Source organism: Empidonax traillii, unplaced genomic scaffold (genome assembly GCF_003031625.1).
Source record: "Empidonax traillii isolate 1590-97213 ecotype Southwest subspecies unplaced genomic scaffold, ASM303162v1 scaffold225:size1387458, whole genome shotgun sequence".
NCBI classification, from domain to species: domain Eukaryota; kingdom Metazoa; phylum Chordata; class Aves; order Passeriformes; family Tyrannidae; genus Empidonax; species Empidonax traillii.
Genome location: NW_020955418.1, coordinates 950,751 through 975,672, shown reverse-complemented (window position 1 = coordinate 975,672; position 24,922 = coordinate 950,751). Strand labels below are relative to the sequence as shown.

Sequence of the window (24,922 nt, the reverse complement as noted above, 5' to 3'; positions counted from 1 at the left end):
AGGAATGTGAGCTGTCAGAGGAGGACAGAACCATGGCTCGTATCTGAGGTTACAATTGCAGGGATGTTAAAATCCCTGCCATAAACCAAATCCCTCCCAAGATGACAGAAAGACTCAGTTTGGATTCAGTAAAAACAGTAGTCACTCTTTCCAGAGTGTAGGGAAATGTATCTGAGTGACATAAAGAAATTTTGTTGCTACCTTTTCCCCCTCTTTTACTTCCCCTCAGTTTCTTTGCTATAGCTGCATTATTCTGCTTCTAAGCTCATTTATTTTTATTAATAGGACTTTTCATCTGTAGGTAGTAATGACCATTAAAGTTCCCACAGTAATTTGAAACTATTTCTCCGTTCTAAGTGATAGGAGATGGGGAACAGAGCACCCTGCCCTTCAGTGAGTGCAGCAAAGAGATTATCATCAGCAGAATGGTCATGGAGTTAAATGTAGTTAAATGTAGCTAAAACTGAGCAGCTCCTCTCGCAGGTGGGTTAGTTTCATCCACTGTGCTGAATCTTGGGACGAAGTTTCTAAGAGACTATTGCAATATTGCATCAGAGGCAGGGAGAAGACATCATACCTGATCAGCGAAATCTCATTTGATATTTTTTTCTGCCCACAGCAAGGAAGTTTTTCAGCTTGATGAAGATGCGACTGCACCTGCCTTGGGGATATTCGCTGTAACTGGACTGTAATTGGACACTCTCAAGCACCCAAGGGTGGGTGTGGAGGCAGAGGGAGGATCCTAGCAGCAGTCAGGACCCCAGCCAGGTAAAGCAAATCAGGTAATTAAAAACATATGTAAATTAGCCCGCAAGAGCAGATTTAGTCTGTTCATCACTGCAAGTGCCTGTAAGCCAACTCTGTTCAGAGCTGAGAGGGGCTTAAACTGCAATGCCTGTTAAAAGCAATATACTACTCAGGAATATAGAGCTGTCAGCCACCTCGTGTAGCTTTGAGCAGCATCTGTCAGGCAGGATAATGTTTAGGTGCAGATATCCTGCATTTTGTTCTTAACACTAGCAATTCAAGCTACTGCTTTTTTTTTTCTGAGTGTCAGAAGAGCATTTGTCACCGCAGCCCCTTTCTGGGCCCAGGGTGTTGCCATAAATATGCTGGACATGGAGGACAATTTTCATGCCTCCTGCACAGCTTTAGAGACAGTCAAAACAGATCTCTGATAAGACAGAGGTGGCAACCATCCAGCCTGACTAACGTCCAGCTTGAATTTGAAGCAAGAAGGAAATGGAAAAGCAGCCTGAAAAGTGCCCTCAGCTAGGTCACTGGCTAAAATCTTGCCCTCCTACCCTTTAGTAAATTCAGTGTAGCTCTCCAGCAGGGTTATATGCAAAACCTAGTGATGTGTGTGAGACAAAGATATTTGCTTCCCAGTGTACAATTATGGGCAGGCACTTGCTTCCTCAAGTGCACTCTAAATGCATTTTATCCAATAAAAAACTCAAGTTTTTCTGTATAACATTTTTGTTCTGACACAAATATGGTCATATTTTATCCCACCCCTTCAATAAGAAATATTTCTCCCTTATAGAAGGTACATGTCTTTTTTCCAATATGATAAATGCTGTTAAAAAAGACACCCCAAACAGAAATTATTATCCATTCTTCTTTTTCACCAACATCAGTTAAAGATTTATCAATTATTTTGTTAGAGCTACAGTTTCTTCCTATGTTTTTTCCCTAATGTAAGTGTAATATACTAGATTATTAACCTTAACAATATCTGTTGGTTTCATTATACAGTATTTGTTCATTTTACCTCTTTCAAGCTGGATGGTGCTGTATTGTGTTTGGGTTGACAACAAAGTTTGTTTTCTCTGTTAATTCAAATTTAAAAAAAAAAACTCAGTAAAAATTTGGAAACACAAAAAAAACTTTTATTTTCGTCAATCTTATAAAATACAAACCTTGGGTTCAATTTAGTAAGCATCTCTTGGACTTCAGGCGCTACAACATTAAACACTTTTCCTTTTGTCACTTTCAACACCAGAAGAAAAACACTGCTTTGGTTCCCATGTTCTCACTGTCACCAGCTCCTCCTCCTCTCTGGCTCCTGTGACACAAGATGAAGTTAGACGTGCCAGTGACAGCATGCATCAGTCAGGCATGGTAAGATATGTGCTGGGGATGCTGCTGACAAGATGGATATTCTTGGCAGGCTCTGTGACATTTCTCCCTGCCCTTTGCTAAGGAAAGGGGGTCAGTGGAACACCATCAGGGCTTCAGGCATCAAGCTGGGTGCACAGCATCGCTCCCTCATTTCTGTGTCATGAAGTAGAGCTATCGATCCTCCTGCTCAGAATATACGGGAAGACATGGGCATGCCTTCATATCAAATCACATTATCTGTGTTCTACCTTAGGAAGATGAGGAGCAGTTGGAATTTCCCTCAAGAATAAAGTAAGGGGCAATGTTTTCTTTATATTCTTTGCTGAATGATAGACCAGTGGACAAATGTATGGAAATGCTCAATGGCAAGAGAGAAGAATGAAATGGATGGAAAACAAAAAAGTGGCAAAGTTTCAATCCTGGCCCTAGTAAACCTCCAGAACTGCTGTTGACCTTAGTGATAGAGATCCAGAACAAAATAGCAAGTGGACGAAAGCAGGGACAGGAAAAAGAAATCAGGGAAGGATGGCTTCCGACGATTTTATCCTCGTGTTTCCATCTCAGTTCCCCTCACCCACCATCAGTCTCCACTTTCTCCAGCTCTCATCTTTTATCATTGCTGAAGCAGTAAGCTGTCATTTCTCATCTGGTATCTCCCATCCATCCATCAGCATGTCTGGGATAGCTGGCAGCTAATTCCGATGGGTGAGCGACCCATCAGTATCCCTTGCCAGTTCCCACGGCGCATGTAAACTGATCAAGCTAACAAATTCTGACAGGTGAGAGACATTCATCCGTAGCTGCTACCGGTAGCAAAGACAGAGACATAAAGGGTTCCATATGGTGTTCAATGGGGAGATACAATGCCAGAAGAGAAACATCTCATTGTCCTGAATTCATAGATTGCTCTTTGATCTACCTAATGATGTCATGGGGCCTCTAAAACATGACCCTCTTCCTATTCTGCCCTAATGCCAGAGGTATAGGGGAGACCAGAAATACATTCTGCTACATGCAGGCTGCCTAATAGATGTTGTCAGGTCATGGTACAAATGTTGCCAAAAGCCCTTGCTCAAGAGGGCAGAGAAACTTGGTGGAACCAAGACCTCATTTCTGGCAGCTGTTTTTCAGGGCACGCTGATGTGAATGAAAGAGCAGAAACCCTTTTTTCAATTACCTAACACTAGAAGAAAAAAAAAATCAGAATTTCACAAGAGGTGAACAGCTACAGTCTGCATTACAGACTGCGTTTTCAGACAGTTTTGCATGGCCAGCTTTCTGTACCTGCAAATGGTTTCTCTTCAGCTAATATAATTGTTTGTATTTAATCTTGCAATGATGTTGTTTTTCCACTAAGAGGTGGAAAATTGAGAGGGAAGGGAATATTTTCCCTTCCACCTGTTGGCTGTCTTCTCTTCCCAACAGTGTCCAAGTTTCACTGAACAACTCCCTTTCTCCATAGCCATTTCAGACCTCACGCCTTGTCTTGAGCCAGCGCTTACTACAGTCTACAGCCATAAGTAGTATGTCTCATTTCAACATCGCTCCTTTTCTTTACTCGTTGAGCCACATGCTTGTGATGCATTTCATAAGGAACTTCATCTCTTATGCCTACTTCCACAGGCAAGAAGCCCACAAGCACTAACTTTTCCTGCTGGCATTCTCCAGATGCCCAGCTCTGTTTGGTAGAGACCTTTCTCTTCTGCCATGCTAAGTGTGTCTAATTTCCTTTCAGCATTCCTGCAAGTTGTGGCCGTTTGGGTCAGCCAGGTCTCCTCCAGAAACACTTCTCTCAGTCCCTTTGCAGGGGTGTTCTTGTTGGTGTGCTGGCAGCCAGGAGGGGGGCGATCTTCTAAGCTCCATCTGTTGCTTTCACCTCTGTTTTAAATGTCTGCTCTTTCTCAGTGCAGCTATCTATTCATCATTTGTTGTTTAATCAGTTCTCCCTACACTGGTTTAGCCCCAGAGTAGACAGAATAATCCCTTTTGGGGTTGAGCCTGTCTTTTCCTTAAAGAAAACATTACAGACATTGCTCTTTTGCACTGGAATTCCTGCCATTTAGCTGCATCAATGATAAGGATTGATTCTTTGGAAGATATTTTGCTGAAGCTAAGGAAACACTTCTGGGGAGGAAACAAAGTTTTAACAGGACACTTCAAAAAGTGATCCTCAAAAGAGATCCTAAGCCTATTGCAGTTTTAATCAAAAATTTTCCTTGGCTTGCCCACTGGAAGCTCAGCCATCCTTGGAGCTTGTGGTTGCTGGGTAAAGCACTGCTGTTTGTAATGCTTTTCCCCAACGCTGAACTCGCCACAGGTAGATGGACACAACTCCATCCTGTGGCGTTTGGGCAGGCACTCGGCAATGATTGCCCGTTGCTGCATGGCACAGTAGGATGGCACAAGTGGTCCCGGCACTTCACAGGCAGCCCTTCACAGCCAAGGAGGTGACGGGCAGGTTGAGGCCCGGGCAGGGCTCCTTGCTCCATCACCTCGCTGCTTCCAGGACTCCATAACGTGCAGCACGCACTTCTCACCCAGGTCACCGTGCTGGTGCAAGGATCGCGCCAAGGCAGGTCGTTGTTTACTAACGTCGTGCACTTTTTGTCAAAAAGCATCCCCTGGCGCCACAACATTTTGTTTTGGGGCACTTCGTGGCTTTTCCTTTGGGGCCTTTCCTTGCCACAAGGAAACTCGGTGTGCAGCCGGACAAGCCGGTGGCTCTGTGGTGGACACACCTGCACTAGGAGCGACGGTGACTCTGGAGCAGGCGGTGGGGGCAAGGTCCTGGCAGCACCATCCCGGCTCCCGCCAGCACCACCTTCCCGCGCCGAGCGCATCCCGCCGCGCGTGCTCACTGGGAAGCAACGCCTCTCCGAGGATGGAAGGGGGGGGGGGTGGTGAAGTCTCCCCACGCCCCCCGCGCCGAAGGCGCTCGGCTGTTCCCGGCGCTTTCCGCCGCCGCCGCCTTTCCCCGCCCTCTCGCCGCCTGCCTGGGCGCCCGCACTCCCGGCGGCGCGGCGGGAGGAGGAGGCGGCGGAAGATGGCGGTGGGGATTGGCAGGGAAGCAGCGGCAGCAGCAGCTCTGCGAACGAGCCCGTGGGCAGCCAGCGCCAGAGCCGGTGCGGGCCGCGGCTGAGCAAGGAGGCGGCTGGGGCTGCGCCGCCACCGCCCTCCCCGGCGCCGCTCCCTCCTCCTCCTCCTCCTCCTCCTCGTCGTCCTCCTCCTCCTCTTCTCCCTTCCTCCCTCCCTCTCTCGCCTTCCCCGCCTGCCCCGGCCCTCCGCCCTCGCCCCGGCCCGGCATGGACGCTGGCGCTCCGCCGTGTCGCTGCCGCCGCCGGCGCTGAGCGGGGCCGCCCGCCCGCCGCCCCCGGGAGCGGGGAAGATGTCGGACACCAAGGTGAAAGTTGCCGTCAGGGTCCGGCCCATGAACAGGAGAGGTAACTGGGGTCTGGGGGCACGGCGGGGTGCAGGGAGGGGGCGTCTCCCCGCGTCCTCCCCCGGGCTGGCGGCAGGACCGAGCCCCCGCCGCCCCTCGCTCTGAGGGGGGACCCGGCGGGGGCCGAGCTGCCCCGGCGTGCCGGGAGAAGGGGGGGATGCGCTCGCCCTGGGTACAGCCCCCCGCCGTGTCGCCTTGCAGAGCTGGACCTGAATACCAAGTGCATCGTGGAGATGGAAGGGAACCAGACTGTGCTTCACCCTCCGCCTTCCAACACCAAGCAGGGAGAAAGGTAAAAGCCCGAGTCGCCGTGCCCCGAGTGAAAACACAGCCCCGGCTCCTCCGCCTCGCCCTCGCAGGCGCCTCGCCCGGCTTTGTCAGGGCAGCGGCGGGGTCCCGGGGGTCTCGCTCGGTGCCTTTCGGGGTCTGCAGTGGGTGGGGGGGATCGGGCGAGGGGCGAGCGCTGGCCGGGGATCGCTGCCTTGGGCTTGCATCCCTGGGAAGGAGGGATCGGCTCTTTACATGTCTTCCTGGGGGAGTTGGACGTGCCCAGTGTGGAGACAGAAGATCCCTCTTGGCCTCCCAGGTTTAGAAGTCGATTCTTGACTGACTGCTCAAAAAATAAGCTGTTGAGTAGGTAAGGACTTAGACTGTGTGTGCTGTTTTCAGAAATTTCCCTTGAGTGCAGGCTGCCAACAACTTGATGTAACCTGTGGGGGAGCAAGAAGCAGAATCTGATTTTTATGCTAGTGATGGATTTTTTTTAATATAAGTTTGTTTACTAGGTTTTAATGTATTTGCATTTGAAAAGGCTGTAATTGCTAGATCCTTTATTAATTTAGTGTTGCTCTGTGAAGTAGCCTATGAGAATATGCTAAAATAATTTTGAAATCTGGCATTTAGCTGTGATGCCCCAGTAAAGAATACCCTTGGAAATAATCCAAAATACCAATGCACTAGACTGTAAAAATAGATCAGAACAGGAAAAGATTTCTTTCCTTTGAGGGAGTGTGGGGAAAGACAGGGAGGTGCGTGGGGAATAGTTACGTTGTATGCTTGTGTGTTCAGTTACATTGTATTCTTATCTGTTCAGTTACCTGTTGACTGCTCTGCTTAAGTTGGTCTGTTAAATGTATTTAATGCCAAGGAGTGTGAAATCATATAGAGATTTTAAACTCAGCTTGTTCCTACCACTTAAGTTTTTATAGGAATATTTTTGATTCTGTTCATAGTAGTTATGAAGAAACTGTAGTGTGCAAATATTCTTTTTTTCCAAAGGCAGTCTTTTATAAAAGCAGGAAGCTTTTATAGCTTTCCAGCAGAAGAGGTTGAGACCTTTTCTATTATTACATGTCCAAGGTGGGAAGGTGCTTCTCACATTAAACCATGTCCTAGAATATAGCTGTAATCACACCAGTTTGTTTTAAATCGAGCTTGCATTGTCTTCAGGACCATCGCTGTGGTTAAAGTGCTGGCCTGGGTCTTGAAAGTTCTGTGCTTGTTTCCTACCCCTCTCAAAGATCTTTGTGTAATCTTCTATAAGTCGTGCTGTCTCTGTGGGTCTTAGCATCCCATCTGTGAAATGGAAATCTTGTTTTTTATTTAAAAACGATTCTGTTTTAGAAAGTAAGGGTGTTGGTTTGTTTTTTTTTTTCAATCAACAGGAGTAGAATAAACACTGCTATAATAAGAATAACATTAACTCTTCAAAGTGAGTGGATTTGACAGATATGAAACATGAAATACACACAGAGCGTACAAAGCAAGAACAGAATTAAGATTTAAAGATCACTATTTCAGTAGACTTGAGAGACTAAGAGCCAGGTGATTTAATGAAGAGCCTTCAGTTTGTGAATTTTGCTTGTTGTGCACATTGGCCTGCTCTAAGACTATGCAGTGACTCTCTGTCTTTTGAGAGCTTCTGTGTCTCGTGTTTGTCAGGCTTTACTATCTGTAATGTATGTAGATTCTCTTGGTTGGAACTGGCTTCTGTTTCTACGTCAGAATCCTTATGAATGAGCTGTGATGCTTGTGTGCAACCCCACTGACGGCAGCTGTGCTGGCAAGTAATAGGTGTCCTGCTTGCAGCACAGTGTGAGTCTAGAATTTGGCTGTCTGTTAACTTGTGTGTTTGAGACAACTGCCAGATCTGTTGGAAGTAACAGTCAGAAACACTGATTGGAAGTAACTCTCCCTAGTGCAAACATATAGTTTGGGTGCCTGCTTAAATGGCAGATGTAGTCTGTAACCTGCTGAGATGCCTAATGGACTTTGTAAGTGCCTTGGGAAAATCCTTATGCTTTCTTCGGTCTGAAACTGCTGATTTCTATTTTTTACTCAAGATAAATAGTTTAATTTCTCCTGAAGAGAGATGAATTCTGTTTTCTATGTGTACCCACCATACAATGTCTGTATAAACTGGCTCTGAATTGCTGAGTAGCTGCTGCTTGCACTTGGATTGATGCCTTGGCAGGGTTAGGGATGTCAAATGGATTTTTGGTTTTCTTTGTGTAGCTTGTTTTTATATAGCTTAACTGGATTTTTCTTTCAGAGCAACCATGTCATTGCAAAAATGATTTAATTTGTTAGGGTGATTAATTGGTCTTTCTCTACTCTATGTATTGTTTTAATATTCTGTTTAGTTTTACTTTTCCCCTTTTAGGTTTTATCTTTTTATATGGAAATTTCTCTTTTCTAGATGAATGGAAGTACAAGTTTGTACTGCACTTTGGAATAAGAATAAGTAGCCTTCTAAAGCAAATTTGGTTTCCAGGGCTGCTTTTCTTAATTCAGCTGAAGCCAGGAGACTATAGGGTGTGGGGAATAGAATTCAGGACCGTGCTCTTTATTTGCTTTGTTCTCTCAGTTAAAATTTAAAAGGTAATGACAGAATTTTCTAAGGTAAAATTAGGTAACTCTTTAATAATGATAAGATTATAAAATTTGCTCTTGGAAGAACATCCAAGGTTAGGAACACCAGATTTTACTAGCTTAGCCGACGCTGTAAGGAATTTTTGAATTAAATATAAGTTCGGTTGCATGATATTAATTAGTCTCTAAGCATTGTGAAGAACAGTTCTAAAGCATTTTAGATGGGCAGGTAATGCTAGTTTTACAAGTGGTGTAAAAAGCCTAAAATGCCAGACAGTGCTGTCATTTGTCCAACTTTCATTATTGTATTAGGGGTAAATCTATAACCATAAATTAGAACAGGGTTCTGACTGCATCTTGGAACTGCTAGGCCACACAGCGTCCACACCGTAACAACCCCTGCTACAAAATAGTAATTGTTATTAAATACAAGTGTTCTGTCTTTTTATAAGCAGCAGGCCTGCTGTTGCCCACAGGCACATGACTTCCAGCGTTCGAAACTAAGGAAGGAGGAAAACCAGAACGTAGTAAAACTGAACAGTCTGTGTCTGAAAGGCACAGGAAAATCTTTATCGACTGAAGTAATAGAAGGCAGAGTTCAGAAAGGAACGGTTTTCATTAGCTGCTATCAGGTATAATCTCTGGTGCTGGCAAGGTTTTTGGAAGTTCGTTGTTGGACTTCATACCTTTAACCCTTGTTTTACTCTTATTGGTAGCAGTGGTTTCCTTTGTACCTGCTGAAATGTGCTTGTGTATTGCTTTAGTTCCCTCTCCAATCTCTAAGCCATTTCCTCCCCAAAACTATAAGACTTCCATTTCTTCCAAAAAAAAAAAAAAGTTTCTTGGAACCCTCTGGGTTTTTTTCCTGTCTTCGCCTGGAAATCTGAATTTCTTTTCTCAAGTACACTCTTCCCAGAAAAAAAACCTGTTCTAACTTATCATCTTTTAGAAGTGGGTATTATGTTTCTAAGCCAATTGTATATATGCTGCTGTCCTGCTATAAACCTTTGTATTTAGTTCTCGGCAATAAGGTGTAGTGTTAAAATGTAACTATGAGATAATTAGAGTATGGAGTCACAGTCAATCCAGCAAAATATTTCAGTAACTTTTTAAAATGGAAATTTCACATCTCTATATCTACAAAAGATCTCACTTTACATTAGGGATGGTATTTTTTTTTAGTAGGACAAGTGAGGCCTTGCTGGGTTCCTCCTCTGTTTTTGATTGTTAGAATATGCTTTCCTCCTTTGCTTCCCTTCTGTCTTTCCTTTCAGCTATGCTTTTTAACACATAGGATCTGAAAAGTTTTATTTTAGTTCCCTGACAACAGCTCTTCGTGACATGATTTTTCCTTTGGTAAGCAAAATATTTGCCTTGACAGAAATAAACAAGGAACTATGGAGACAGTAGAAGTGAAATGCTATTTCATTTGTAGTTTTAACTGAAAGAAAAATTCGTCTATTGGGCAATTTATTCCATTAGAGCTCAGTAGCTTGGTGCATACTTTGCCTTATTGAAGAACTCAGTGCAGAAAACAAGAAAGAAATCCTCAGATTGTAGAGCTGAACTTAAAATCTCCTCTTTTCTCTTTTTGGCTGTCTTAACTCTCTAAAAAACCCCAACCTGTTATGACTTGCTTGTTCTGTGCTCTTCCATCCTCATTTTGATAAGACAAGTAGCACCAAGGCCCAATTCTCCTTAAGTAAAACTCTTATAGTTCTAAATTATTAAAGATTACAGAGTATATGGGGGCTTTTTTGCGTGTGTGTGTGGGTTGAAGCTCTTTAATAAAATAAATAACTAGGAACAGATGTGTGTGTGTGTCCATCTAGTTTTTGTAGGTCATAATACTTTCAAAGATTAATATCTGAAGCACAGATTTCATCCCTAGGCAGCTTGTCCTAAAACTCTTGTTTCCAGAAAACAGCTGTTGATCCCTCTGCTTTGGAGAAAACATGACTTTGGATGGTCTTTAGTACATAGTCCCTCATGTGGTGTTTTGTCATTTTTGATACATTGCTTTGAGTAGCATCGGGGATGAGAGAAGAGCACTGTTGGAGGGAGAGGTTATGTGTTTCTGTTAATGGTAACTTCTTCAAACTGAAACTTCTGGAAGCTGAAACAGGGCAACTGGTAATTTTCTCCCTATCTGAAGGAGTGATCGACAAAATCGTGTCTTTGATGTGTATACCTCAAATTATCACCTGTCTTAAGTGGATCATAAAATAATAGAAGGCAGCAACTTTTATCTTTCCAGGAAATTGTAAAAGTAATCTGACTTTGACCTGTCTAACTCTCCTGTTAGATGTCAGTGTTTGGGATGTGAACTGTTAGCTTTGAACCTTTGCAGAAGAAATGTATTTGAATTATGAAATGCGTGGTTGGAAAATGTAATTTTGGGAGCTGTTTCTGCATTGCTTTAATCAGTTCATGCCTCAGATGGGACAGTAGATGCAGTTCCTTGAAGTCACTGTTCTGAAATTCCATGTAATTTGAAACAAAATGAGACAGAAACTTGTAATCCAAAATATTGTGTGGCATGGCTCTTGGTTCTTCATGAGGTGGCCTGAATGTTAGTAAATGCAACATCCATTATTTTACCATGTTTATGAAGTCCAGACAGCTGTTAGGACCTTGTGCTTTGTTCTGTAAATGCCATGGCTGGAGGAAACTACCGTTGGAGGCTGTTGGGATTGTGGGTAAGCAGCCTTTTTCAGCTGGCAAAATTTCAGAACAAAAATAGATAAAGTGATTGAGGACAAGGAAAACTGAGCTTGGTATGACCATGTTTAGGCAATCGTTGCTTTGTAGCCATTCTCTGCTTTTGGACTACTGAGTGTTGTGTTCAAATATTTCTGAGTAGAACACAGTGGGATGAGGTTCAGTTTCAAACCTGTCCAGTTGTTCTGTTTTATGACGTTAGAAGTGCCTACATTGTGGGACATGAAAATATGAGTAAAAAGATTAGGCCTTTAGACAGGCATAGCTTCTGTGTTTAGAAGGGGCAGGTGTGCATGCACTTGTGTCTTTCTGCAGCCAGAGGTGTTTTTGAGGTCTGGATTACTAGTCAATACACCTTGAATATGTTGTCTATTGAAATGAATTACAAATTTTAAAAAAATTACAACTCTCTTAAAATGTGGAGGGTTTTTTTATCCTATTTTTGGGAGCATTAAAGGAAAAAAATATTTTCACACCCTTTCCCCTTTAGTGTAAATAGAGACAGATTTTTTGTTTTGAAAACAAGATTCTTTGCTCTGTTGTGCATCTACTATGTTTATTAAATGTGCATATGGTAAGACTCCGGACTTAGATTGGCTGTAATTTAATAGTTAAAAAATTTAGAGTTAAATGATGCTTACAAGTATGTGATCAAGGTGTGGATTAGATTCAAAATACTTCAGGAAGTGCTTAAGAAGCCCCTGTTCTGCAGAACTGGAGCTTGGAGCAGCAAGCACCAGGTGCCTTTACGTGCAGAGCTGGGATGCAAATCTTGGCACAAAAATTCCGGGGGCAAAGCCAATCCCTTCTTGGTCTGATCGGGCCTGCAGTGCAGCATGTGCAGGCAGGCATCTGCTGCTCAGGGATTCAACATGGTGGTACTTCTAGTAATAAGATTAGAGCTAAAGCTTTAAATTGGTGAACGCTCTTGTTGCTAATGTGTTCGAGACATGGTCAGATTCGAGCGTTCCTCCACGGCTGGGTGCAGACTGAGCAGCACCAGCGGTCGCTGCCTCTGGCTGCGGTGCCAGTGTCTCTTGCATGGGCAGACTGTCCTTGGTGGGAAAGTTGTGTAGTCCTTTTTCTTATTTGGCCTCTCCTGGGCGCGATTTGAATCTATTAATGGAAACAATTACTGCCTGCTATAGCGAAACGCCAACTGCTGCAGCAGGGCTGCGCAGATGCTGTTGCTTAGCTGAGTAACTTCTCTGATTGCTTGATTCCTTGTATTTTGTGAGGATGTCTGGTACTGATGGCTCTTTAAGGAAGTGGGAAAGTGTTGGCTGGAGACAGTGAGTGCAGCCTACAAAGACATGGTCCCTGCTGTGCAATGATGTGCACCACAGGACTCACCTATTGAGTTAACTTGTGACCCAAAGCAGCTAGTTACCCTATTCCCTGGAAGTAATGTTGCTGTGTGTCTTCTTACAAGAGACAATGAAAGGGATATAAGTTTTTCTAATTAGTATCTGACTTTGTATGTTGATATGAAATTGGTAATCGGAGTTTGAGGTTTGATGGAGCATGGGTTGATTGTGTGTGTCTTTGTAGTCATTCTGTGTGAAGGATGAGGTGAGTGTTCACTGCAGAGTGATGGAGGGAAGTTAAAAATTTAGAATATGAAGGTCAATCAGAAAAATGCATTGCTGACAGGAACTGAAAAGCAATTACTTGAGCTCAAGGTATCCAAGTTGATGAAAAGTAGGAGTTAAACAAGCTGTTTCCAATGCCAGGGGAGGATGTCCTTTTATGTAATTTCTTGTTTGGGGTGAAAAGTGAATCAGTGCCTTCTTGTGCTTGGTTAGTGTTATCCTCTGCAGTTCTGGCTTTTATTTTTGATAGTTGCCTTTTAATCGAAAAGTAATAATTAAAAAACCCAACCCTCAGCCATCAAAACATCTACAAATTCATAACCACATCCTGAACTAATATATTCTTTAGTCATCAGCCGCACCCTTCATTTGACATTTTGTTACATCCTAAATAGAGACATACTTACCAAATACTCCTGCATCATCTGCATATAATGTGAAGTTAGTGGCTTGTAAGGTATAACTTTTTCACTAGGAGTTAATCTGGATGTTCTGTCTCATTTTACATAGATCACTGTAGGGAAATCTTTATGTTAACAGACCCTCATGAAGTCCTTAGTGACTTATTGTCCTGGAGTGACTTATTTGCTATTTAAGTGTTATAACTCAGGGCAGAAATTTACACCACAACTACTGTTTTGACAGATAGCCGTGAATATATTTCGGTGTTTATTAATGGCATGGGACTTATTTTGGGCTAATCATTCAGCGCAGCAGCAGAAGGGTGTGTCTGAAGCATTGCTGGGTGCTTGTGTGAATGCGTGGTTATGATGGTGCTGGAGAGGGGTGCCAAGAGGCTCACTGTGCACCAGCAACAGGTTATGTGCTTATGACCTCCTTGTTAGGTGCTAGCCCTGACCAAGCCTGTGCTGCTGCCTCTTCACGTTTAGTAACAGCACAGATAGCAGGCCAGTACTGACTGACTGGGATTCGTGGTGTCACTGCGTCTTCTTTGTGCAGTGTATGTATACTCCAAGAATTTTAAGCATTTCATAAACATGAATCAAAGCAGCTGCTGTGGCTGGAATGGCATGCTTATCTCTGCGTGTGTTTATGGAGATACTGTTCCATATGTTTAAAAAAGTGCCAGGGTGCATTATGAAGTGTAAACTTTGAATGAAGTAACTTGATGCTTTGTTTTAAAAACACGTTGCTGAAAATGTCAACACTTGAATATTTTTTCTGAATTTTTTTTTTTTTGTGTTAGAGAATATTTTAGACTTGCAAATACAATGAAAAAATACACGATATCTTGTTTCTTGAGCTTACATTTTCTTAGTTTTTTCCAGAGTCTCTTTTTAAGCATAAAAGCATTTAGGCCTCTAGGCAAGATTAAATTTTCTTTTAGTTTAAGGCTTCAAAATTCTGAATCTGTCACTTGAGATACTGCAGTAATTTTACCAGTGTTAAATGCAAGTATGTGGAGCTGCCTGTTTTGCTTAATATTTCTGGTATGATGACAAGGAACAGCAGACCTTAGATAAGAAATCAGAATATATGATACTTCTTTGCATGTGGTTTCCACTTTCCATCTGTTTTCATGATTAGTGTCCTCATCATGTCTAGTGTAGCCTTTCACAAACTTGATTCTTTCAGAGTTGAAGGAAAAAGGATCATGTGAGGTGGAAGGGGGAAATTTATCTGCAAAACAAATTGATTTGTGCCATTACTGCCACTGACTGCAGTGTAATTTTTAGAACTTCAGAGTTCTTATTTATGTTGAATATTTACTTTCAATTCAGTTTTACTTTGTGATTCAAAAGCCAAGGCTTGTTTTACAGTTGATGAGCTTTTGCTAAAGATAAGTCAACAGAGCATTCCAGTGGAGGCACAAAGCTGGTGGAAGTTTTCTACTGGCAAAGCTGCTTTATGGCCCTGAATGAGCAGCATCCTGGTCTGCTTTGGAAAGTTTCTCTGTCAGCATCTATCAATGTGAGTTTTTTAGATTTGCAATGTGATGTGAGTCTGCAGTGCTCCAGACTTGTTTTGGCTCAGTAGTGCCACCTCCCTGAATGATGCAAGTCTTAGCATTTTGATGAGTTTTGACAGTTTTTCCTTCCTATCATACCCTGTTGTCATTCCCTATTTTGAGATCTTTCAAAATTTCTTTTAGATATCAAATACGTTTTCAGAGAATTTCACCCAGTGAAACCAGATTGAGATAGAAATTGGCCATTTGGTAAATTAAAGAAATGTACATATATTATTCTCTGTATGTAGCTGAAGATCCTAATACATGATTTATGTATCCTCTGGATGCTTAGCAACAAGTAGTTGAGTTTATGTTTTTTTTTAAGAGGGCTCCATAGTTATATAAGAGGGTGAAAGCACGATGCATTTGCAGAGCTCCTACACTTTGCTGTTGTACTGTATTGAGATAAATATATAGTTCTGAAAGTTTTTGTAGAGGTGTATAATGAAGCATCATCCCACCACTCAGGTTTTGCTGTTTTGGAGCTTCTTACTGGGACCACAGCAGATATGCTCCTGAAACAAACTGTCTGGAAGGCAATCTGGTACTTTCTATAGTGCCTATTACATTTAAAAAGAAGGAACTTTTGAGTAGTTCTCATTCTTCTGTTGTAAATCTAATCCTTGCACCCGCCTTTTGGATTGGAGTGCCCTTGAGAAATGCTGCTTCGGTATCTGAGAAGAAAGTGACACAGAAGGAAACACGAAAGATGTCTTGTTAATGGATTTGCTGCTGACAAGGTAGAATATCGGGAAAGGGTACTTGGGGACCAGGACAATGAAAGGCAAAAGAAAGGTGCAAAGATGGTTGTCTAACAACATGATGGAACTCCTCCAAGTGCATGTTGGAGAAAATCAAACCAACCAATCAACAACGTCTCCCCTCTTCAAAAAAAAAAAACACCAAAACAACTAAAACCAAAAAAAAAAACCCCACAACTGGCATTCTCTGGGATGGTACTAGTCTTCATGGGTGTTCTGATTGAGATCCAAGTCGAAAACAAAACAGAAAATCAGTTATTGTAAACAGACCGTTGAGCACTGGATAGCTTGCTGTGTAGCTTCCTTGTCAAGAGCTTCCAAGTCCTTAGAATGTTTATTGTTTGAGGTGTTTATAACATTGTAGCTAAGTTCATGCATAGTTGTAACCCATATTTTAACACTGAATTTTTATTGTGTATTACATTGAGTGTCATGAATGAGGATCTTTGTAAGGCTGTGAAATAATCTAATTGGAAACAACTTGTATGTCCATCAAAAGGATGATACAAGTGTCTGTGAAGATGAAGCATTTAAGTGTTCTCCTGAGATCCCTTCCAATGGAACAGTGTCTTGAATTTTAAAAATTAATTTAGTAGATGCTCTGTCTCTCTCAAGATGTTTTCCGAGTTATGGTTCCTGTGGTGTGTAGTATGACCTGTACTATCAGTTGCTATTTCAGAATTTCTTACCTAAGTAAGGAAGAAATTCACGGCTCATGTGCAAGATCAATCAAGTAGACTTTGAAAATACTCTTGTACTTACATGACCAAGGTGTAAAATGAGTTTTATTAAAATCTCTCCAAGCCAAAGTGATCTTAACCTGTCATCCTTTGTCAAGGAGGGTGTTGTAGGATGACTTCTGGAGGATCTCATGGTTCAAATGCTGATGTTTTTCTCAAGGTACCTGCATCTTCACGATGGTTCAGAAAAGACAGAGACAAGGGAGTTACTCTCATAGTGACCTCTTGCCTGCTTGCCTTTGTTGAGATGAAAAAGGGAAGGTAAATGCTGTGTCTTTGTTTGTGGACTTTGAAATGAAGTAATAAACTGGAATTGCAGAATTGAATTTTGAGGAGTTTTTCATCAGTAACGTGTACAAAGGGAAGAAAATAGAAATATTAATGATGACAAGCAGTTGTCATGTAGGAAAACAAAAACTAAAATTATCTTATTTCCTCAATTTCCAGAAACATTTAGGAGTGATAAGAGTCTGACAATCTGCTGACTGGTAGCTGTAACGAGCAATATCAGAGTTTAGTGAGCTCAAGGCAAGTGTTTGATTTGACCAGGAAACTTACATATTTTTTTCAAGTAACGGTGGAAGAGTTTTGTAGTTGAAATACTTTTATAATTATCATTCTGCTTTGCATCCAAAATAGAAGACAAGTTATAGATTCCCTGCAGAACATTTTCTCTAAACAAAAAGAGCAAAGAGTGCTGTATGTTGGTGTCCTTTGTTTTTTGTTTGTTTGGGTGTTTTTGTAGTTTTCTCTTGAAGTAGTGTTAATCTAACAGTATTTGAAATGCAACCCTGCAGCTGCAGCATCTCTTGTAACAGATATTTTGCTCATGCTCTTTTACTTTCATATCTCAGTTTGCAGATACAATAGATGTAAATAAATTAAACTGGTGTGGAATTACTAATCAAACAACGTGACTTTTAGCCATTTTTTGAGTAGAATATCTATTAGGCAGAAAAAGGAACAGTCGATTCCTTATTGCATTGAAAATCGAGAATTGAGTGCTCCTCTGACTTATTTAAAATATTAGTGATAATAGTCGAAATGGGAAAGCTACACTGAAGAATCAATGTGATAAACTTTTTAAACAACTTTGAACTTAATTCTGTATTTGTCAGACTTGAACTGAAAGCACTATTGCTCTTCACCTACTTTGCTCCTTCACATTCTTTGCCTAATGTTACTAACCCAAAACTGCTGACCTCAGTAGTATTTGCCCTCTTGGATCCCTAGCTAATGTAATGCTTATCAGAGCTCAGAACCTCTATGTCCTTTCATATGACTTTTCAGGCTGATCTATTTGCTCAGTCTTTCTTCTTCCTTAATATATGGCTTCTCATTCTCTTGTAAGTATTTTTGTCAACTTTTTGTCAACTTTTAAGTAATTCTGCTTTATTTCTTCTTGCTTGTTTCGTGTAACTCAATTCACTATGCAGGCAGACCTCTAGGTGGATCATTTAGGCTGTGGGTTATTTACGGCAGAGTTAATTAGCTGAGTTGCAGCTCCTGAAACAGAAGAATTGCGGCTCGGGGTTGTGGAAGTTTAGCTGATAAGCTTGGCGGGGCCTCCCTCACCTCCTCCCATGCAGAGTCAGGTCAGGAGACTCAATGCTGGACTCCCACAGCCTGGTTGCACAGTGCAAACGCTGGGTGTCTGGCAAGGCATCATTAGCCTGCGCTTGCCATGCTGTACCTGGTTTGTGGCAGTCCTTGGAAATGGGAGGAGGTGGCAGTGATGGAGTCGAGAGCATTGCCGGGGATAAGAAAGGACAAAAAGTGGGTGGGTGTGGGCCTCCACTACTGTTCTACTAGTTCAGATCCAGTGCTGCAGGATGAGCACATCTTCAGGTAATGAGGCAAAGCTGATTGACTGGGGTCTCCTAAACCTCAAGAGTGTGAGGACTGGCTGTACAGAGATACTGTGACATCAGTTAGTTGTAGATTTGGTGTTTGGGAATATTTGCAACGTGCTTCAGAGTGTGTTGTCTGTTATCTAGGATTTTCTGTTGTCCAGAGTGCTTCAGCCTGCTCCCATCATGAGCTGTAGAGCCATCTGCAGATCACAACACAGAGGGTACTAAATGGAACTATAAAGCTGTGTTTTAAGTAGGATTTGAAGAATTCTGTTAAATATTATAAATAAAGTATTTGAAATACCTCTTTGAAGAGTGGGGTAAAACTCCCACTTTGATTTATATACACTTGTTGGCCTTACTGATTTAGAAAAATGTTAAATTTAAGGCATGGTTATTTGCAGTACCAGGGAGAAACCAATCACCAGGAAAAAATATGTTTTTCACTTTTCTCTCTGTGGAAGAGACTTTCCATTGTGTAACTGCAGTACAGCGTCACTTTTGCACACTTCATATCCCAGTGGAGAAACCCAGAACTCCCTTCTCAACAGCCTTTGAATAGATGCCATCATGGGCCACAGACTCTACTCTGCTCTCTGTGTTATGCAGGGAGCTGGGCCCAGTAGCCAGGGCTGGTTTGTCAGCATGCAGGCTTTTAAATAGACACAACTAATCTGAGTACCAAACCTTGTAATTTCTGTGCAAGCATATCCGTAGATAAAGTTGATGCCCTTCTCTGTTCTCAAGTTTAACTTTGTTCTTCATCTACCTTTCGTTCTCCTGGCCTTCTCCCTGCATTCTCCTTTGCTCTTTAAAGATACCATTTAAAGTGTTACCTCCAATAATGATGGTGTTTCAGAATAAAGAGATCGAATGCTGTTAGCAGCTCCCAGCAGCGCTCTGCTGCTTGTTCTAAATTGGAAGCTTTGATTACATTTAATCATGTGCAGTTGGTAGGGTAGCGTGTGTGTTGTTTGTGTCTCTGCTCTTTTGTCTGCTTTCTGTGTTTCACTCCTCTTAACTTCCCTTGCAGTAAGTAGTCACTGATAGTGGCTGGGGTTTTTATCCTATTATTAACTGCTTTGTAATTATCTTTGTGTGATAATTGCTAAATATCATTCTCCTGTTCTGAAACTTGTCAGGGCTGGCAGCTTGATTTCATTTTAAGACGTTTTCTAATTCAGAGATCGAGGGGGTTCTGTTTGGGGTTTTTTGTTGTTTTTGTGTAGTTTTCTTTTTTGTTATTGTTTGTTTGTTTTGGTTGTTGTTTTGGTGGGTTTTTTTTCTGTTTTCCCCTATTGCAATAAGACAAATCTTATAAGTGATTAACTTTTTTTTTTCACAGTGCAGCTCTGCTTAGTGTACTGCTGGTGAATAAAAAGGCCGCAGTGAATTTCTGCAGGGTGGCAGACTCTCATGTTTTCAAACTCTTCCTCTCATAACCTGGAGTGCTCCTTTGGTCACTGGATCTCTGCTGGGGCTGTGTACTCATTTGATACCTAAGCAGGTGCTCACCACCGTGTGAAAATGTCCATGCACCTTCTTTCTATTTAGACATTGGCTTGCCTTTTTGCCACTTTTTTGCTTTGTTTTATGCCTGGGCTAATAAAAACCTGGCTGGGCTCAGTGTTTGGGTTTTTTCTCTGCACAATAAACCTGCAACATGGATAAAATTCTCACAGGTAATGGCAGTGGGAAGATATTCCAAACAAATTCTACCCTTCAATATAGTAATACAGTAGTATTCCACTCTTTGTTAACAAATGTTCATAAAAAGATGAAACTGTCTCTGCAGCCTGAAATCACAGCTCAGAAAACATTTTGAGGGGATAATATTGTTAGCCACAAGCCAGTGAGGGGGAAAAAGATTTCGGTAGGAGTTACAGAAGAATGGACAATTTTTGAAGAAAGAATGATTATAATATCTTTAAAATATTTGAGCTGTGTGTAGACTTAGGGCTATTTGAGTAAAATCCCATTGAGAATACCACATGCTCTTTGAAGACACATTTTAAATGTCAGAGTGTATGTAGAGAGAAACTAATTGTTTAAAGAAAAACCATGTTCTGTCAACAGTACGCTGTACAGGCTGCTGGTCAGAGTTCAGGATGTCTCCACTTGTGTATTTTGTAAAGATTCTCGTGTGAGGATGTCTGCTGTCAATAAGTGTGGAAGTTACATATTGTAGGAAGTCATCTTGGGAAGGTGATTATGATGACTGGCAATCTTTGACTAAACTGCCTCAAGAATTAGTTAGCAAAGTTGTTTCGTTTGTCAGTATGGCCTTTAAACTGTGATAAGACCTGAAAAGATGCAAAATCAAATTGTTGGTAATGGAATTTTAAAGGCTAGATTCTTCAGCTCCTTATTGCCTCTTGTCAGCTACTTGTGTCTGTGCTGTCCATCACTGTGTCTCTTGGAGCTTAACACCAGTTGCTGTGTTGGAAAGGAGTAGATGCATCAACCTTTCCTGTAGTGGCTTAGAAATGGGAATAGTAATTTTGCCACCAAAGTCAGCATGTTTATTTTTTTTTGTAACAAAGACTGCAGAAGGTTAAATACTTATTTTCAGAGTTGATAATTTTACAGATCATTAACCAAAAAGAAGAGTCTAGAGATTTTAATAATGTAGTAGTAAGTTACAGATTTCGGTAGGTCATATAAAAGTTTTGATTTAAAAAGATTGTTAAAACAGTGCATTTCTGGTTTTAGTTCCTGGGTTTTTTACATGATACTTGATGTAATATTTTTAAAGTAGGCATCAAATACCTCCTATTTTCTGTCCCTATCTGTTTCTGAGAACTTAATTCCCTAGGACCTCATAGGTAGGTGAAGAATAATAAGTTCTGATCATGTTCTTGCTGTCAGAAGGTTATTTTTCATCATGTTTCCCATTTCTTTGAACAAAGTGTTCCAGCTGTCTTCATTCAGTAAAGATACCATCAATTATAAGTAATTAACAGGTCAAATCAGATTATGATCTGTGGGTTTTCTTTTTGAGAGGTAAGATGATTAAAATGTCTATTGTAATCTAATAATTCTGCATATGGCAGATCCAACCTGAAGTTCTTTTTCTGAAGAAGAAAAATATACTGTGGATGCTATTTCATGTTGAACATTACAGTTTAAAAGGTCAAGAGATGAACGAGTGCTGGAATTCAAAAAGCTGATGAGAGGTCAGATTACTTTGGCATAGTAGCTAAATCTGTCCCATACACATTCTTACTTCTAGCTTTCTGAAATGAAATGCTGCATCAATTAGGACTGAAGGTTTTAGGGAGTTTCTGCAGAAAATTGAGTGAAACTGCAGACAACTGACTTAGACTGGATGAACAACTGACCTGAACTCCAGAGTGTGATCAGGCACATCAGGCGTGGTGACATCAGAAGTTATTACCCTTCAGCTGTTTAATACTGTGCCCTGAGAATTAGTGCCAGTGTTACATTGTTCTCCTCTTGAGGAAGATGTTCTTTGTAGAATTTCAGTTAATTTTTTTCAGTTGTGATACTTAAGTTTTAAATAATGATCTTAAAGATTAGGTATTTTAGAGTTGCTAAAGGTAGATGAATAGATGAATATAATAAGATATATTATACCAGGAACAGAAGGTTTCTTAATGTACTAAAGACTAATAGCTAAAAGCTCAAGTCCAGCGAGGAATGGAAGGGCACAAGTGCACAGTTACTTAATTACTGGAAGAAACTGCTAAAGGAAAGAAAGACTATATCTGCTAACTTGAGGAAACAAGATAGGTCTTTCCTTCTGCCTTTGACTGCCTTGTGCTTCTCCTGTTTCTGGATCGTATGGTGGGTGAGACAAGTCAGCCTCCTTTCTGAAAGGTGGAAGACTTTGACCTCCTACTGCTTGGACAAAGCTGGGATGGTGGTTACCATCTTCTGAGCTTCTGGTATCGCAGAAAATGTCTTTTGTCTTCAAGGCCTGCACTAGGAACTACCCCTGCAACATTTTCTTCCTTTGCTACTGTGTCTCAGGTGCTGGTGGTGGGGATATTGGCCAATCAGGAGAAGTATAGTAAGAAAATTTAAAAAGTGAGCAGTTTCATCTGAGTGACAGTATGGGATTTCATAGGTTTGAGGGGAAGTATGTGATAACACATTTTGGGAACCATCAAATATAAGATGGTTGATTAACCTTTTTTCACTGTCCACGTCTGTCGGCTAATATCACCTTTTAACAGTAGCTATTTCTTTGGTATTTGTCTGCCCTGTGTATGGGGGCTTAGCAGTTTATAGGAAGATAAGAATCAGAGATGACTTCAAATATGAAAAAGTGAAGTTCCAGGCAGGCAGAAGAAGGTTGATCTCTCTGAGACAAGTGCTGCTTTGGGCAGAAGATGTAGAAGGATAAAAGAGCATTGTGGATTATGAGCTGTGACAAGAGGGTTTCTCACAAAATGTATAGATGAGGAAGAAGAGTTGTTTAGTTTTGGGGGGAGCATGATAGAGTCAAAAACCTGTAGCAGTTCATAAGGGAATTTCTACTGCACTTGTTAATTAAACTGTTTTAAGTTGTGTTTCTTTGTGTTTCATGCTTACTGATGCTGGCAGTAACATTGCTATGACTTCAGAAAGAAGGGAGAATGGGAAGCCCACTAAAATTGTTGTTAAATTTTATTTTCTATATATCCCAGATTGTGCTCCCAAAATTCTGTAATTTGCTAGCAGAGGAACATAAAATTCTCTGGTGTGTATTTAAGATGACAAATGGCTTGAATATTCTCCAGTAGTTTATCTCGTCTGTTTAAAATATAAAATTACATTTGAAATCTGAATCATTATTCCATTACGTGCTGATTGAGCGATAGAAAAATCATTTCATTGATGCTCATTCTCCAAATGCCTCTTGGAACATTAGAATTGTCTCTGATTTTAGATATTTATTTCAGTTTGTATAGAGGAAACAGCATACTAGTTTAATGGAGCAACATTTCATTTTTTAAACGTAATTTTAGCCTAGTAGATAGATATATTTGAAAAAAGACACACATGTTTTTAAGCTTGTTATTAAAAACAGGTGTCAAGTAAGTAGGCACTTTTTTTTTTTAAATGGTGAAGGGGTTCATGGAGATGCTTAGTCGCTTCTCTGAGATAAGCAGAAACTTTGCTATGCAAGGCTGCTGTTAATGAGCTTGACTTTTATTATTGCCAGCTGAATAAGCAGCTCAAAGCAGCCAGCAGAACTTTGTATTAGTCTTATACCAGCTGGAGTCAGCACAGACGGCATTAATAGTTTCCATTACTGGGCAAAGATAAATGACTGCTCTGCTGTGAACATGGAGGAGTGAAATAGAAATCCCAAGTAATGTATTTGCTAGTATTTATTAAGATATTGAGTATCTGTAGGGCTAAGTATTGAAGCAATGTTAAATTTCTGTGAACTTCATTATTATGGACAACCTTGATGTGAAGAAAAGCGCCTTTTTAATGAATTACAAACTATTTTCAGGAAGGCAGAGAAGTGAAGTGTTTTTGAAGAGACAAGGCTTATGGATCAGATAATGAGTATGTGCAGTTACAGTAAATTAGAATCGTCAGTGTCTTGGATTTGGAGGAAAAAGTGGAAACTGAAATGTTGGGAAATATTTTTCCTCAGCTTGTGGCAGAGGTGCAGAATAGAGGCAACATTTCACACAAGGACTGCAGGAGGCTGTAAATAGAAAGGTCAGTGTTTAGCATTGGAGGAAAAAAAATCCTGTCATACAAATTGAAGCTTAGATGAGGTGATTTAGTTGGAATTGGGTCAGAAGGCACTGCTTGCTGTTGGGAAGGGAAAATTGCTGTAAATCCCTTATCACAATTTTCTGAGATTATGGAAGTAATTTACAGTAATGAAGAATGGATGGCTTTTAAAAGCTCTTCAGGAATTACTTTGGAAAAAAAAAAAGTTCAGGAAAGTAACTTGCCTGTTTTGGCTTTCTGGAAATGCAGAAATCACTTGCAGAGTGTTCTCTGAAGAAGTGAATCTGCTTGTGTGTTGTGGTGGGTGTTTTTTGGTTTTGTTTAGGGTTTTGGTTTGTTTTAAAGTTTATTCCATTTCTTCCCCTCCCCAAGATATGAGAAAGGAGACCCATAAGTTTTGGGGGGTTGTATTCCATATTTTGTATCCTTGTCCTGTTTAGCCCCTTCCTATTTTGTTTATTCATTTTTTCAGATCCACAGATAATAACAACAATTCAAATAACTTTTTGTACTTGGTGGTGAGACAGCTGTGCAGAAAGGATGCTTTTTAAAAATCTTTGAACAGTGAGTAATGAAATGAATGATAAAGGCGTAAAAAAATGACTAGTATAGGAACAGTAGTAATTCATTAAAACAAAACCCTTCAATCTCAACTATTTTTTCAGTTATGGCATGGCGAAGAAGAAACCATTAAATAATTGCTTTGACTGTGGAGCTCTTTGCAGGATGTGGGTAAGGGAAACAATTGAGCGAGGCTGGAGAGCAGGGATGGTCTTTTTCGCTGGTCCCAAGCCTTCCCCTGCTGTGAAGCAGCGTGCAGAATCTCCAGCAACTCACTCAACCTTACAGGTAAAATGAGGTGAGCGTATGTCTTTGGGGCTGCTTTGAGTTGCAGTAATGGTTTGGATGATACACTGGAATAATAATTCTAAGGTTAGGATGTTTAGGAATTTTTAGCAGTTCTCCCAGTGTTAATCTAGTGTTGCTGTTGGGAGTGAAAGAGGAGTGAAGGTAGGCTGGGTGTAGGTATGTCTGCTGTTGTTGGATGACAAACAAATCAAATGCTGCCATGTTGTGCCTTCCTTCTAGAGGAGAGTTAGTGTCAAGGAATAAAATTCTAATGTTGATTTTACGTTTATGTTCCAGACT

The 24,922-nt window shown here is 41.1% G+C and overlaps 1 protein-coding gene across 6 annotated transcripts in view; it reads left to right on the top strand.

The window, feature by feature from the left end:
- The first annotated feature begins 5,247 nt into the window (after positions 1-5,247).
- KIF13A (kinesin family member 13A) overlaps positions 5,248-24,922 on the top strand; it is a 104,993-nt gene continuing 85,318 nt past the window's right edge. For 3 of the 6 annotated variants that reach the window (XM_027887925.1, XM_027887924.1, XM_027887923.1), the window contains exons 1-2: positions 5,249-5,564; positions 5,765-5,855. In XM_027887925.1, coding sequence (XP_027743726.1) covers positions 5,510-5,564; positions 5,765-5,855 — 146 coding nt within the window. In that variant the 5' untranslated portion in view covers positions 5,249-5,509. Of the gene's footprint in view, positions 5,565-5,764; positions 5,856-24,922 lie in introns of all 6 variants that reach the window. The other 3 variants (XM_027887927.1, XM_027887926.1, XM_027887922.1) reach the window with 2 other exon arrangements.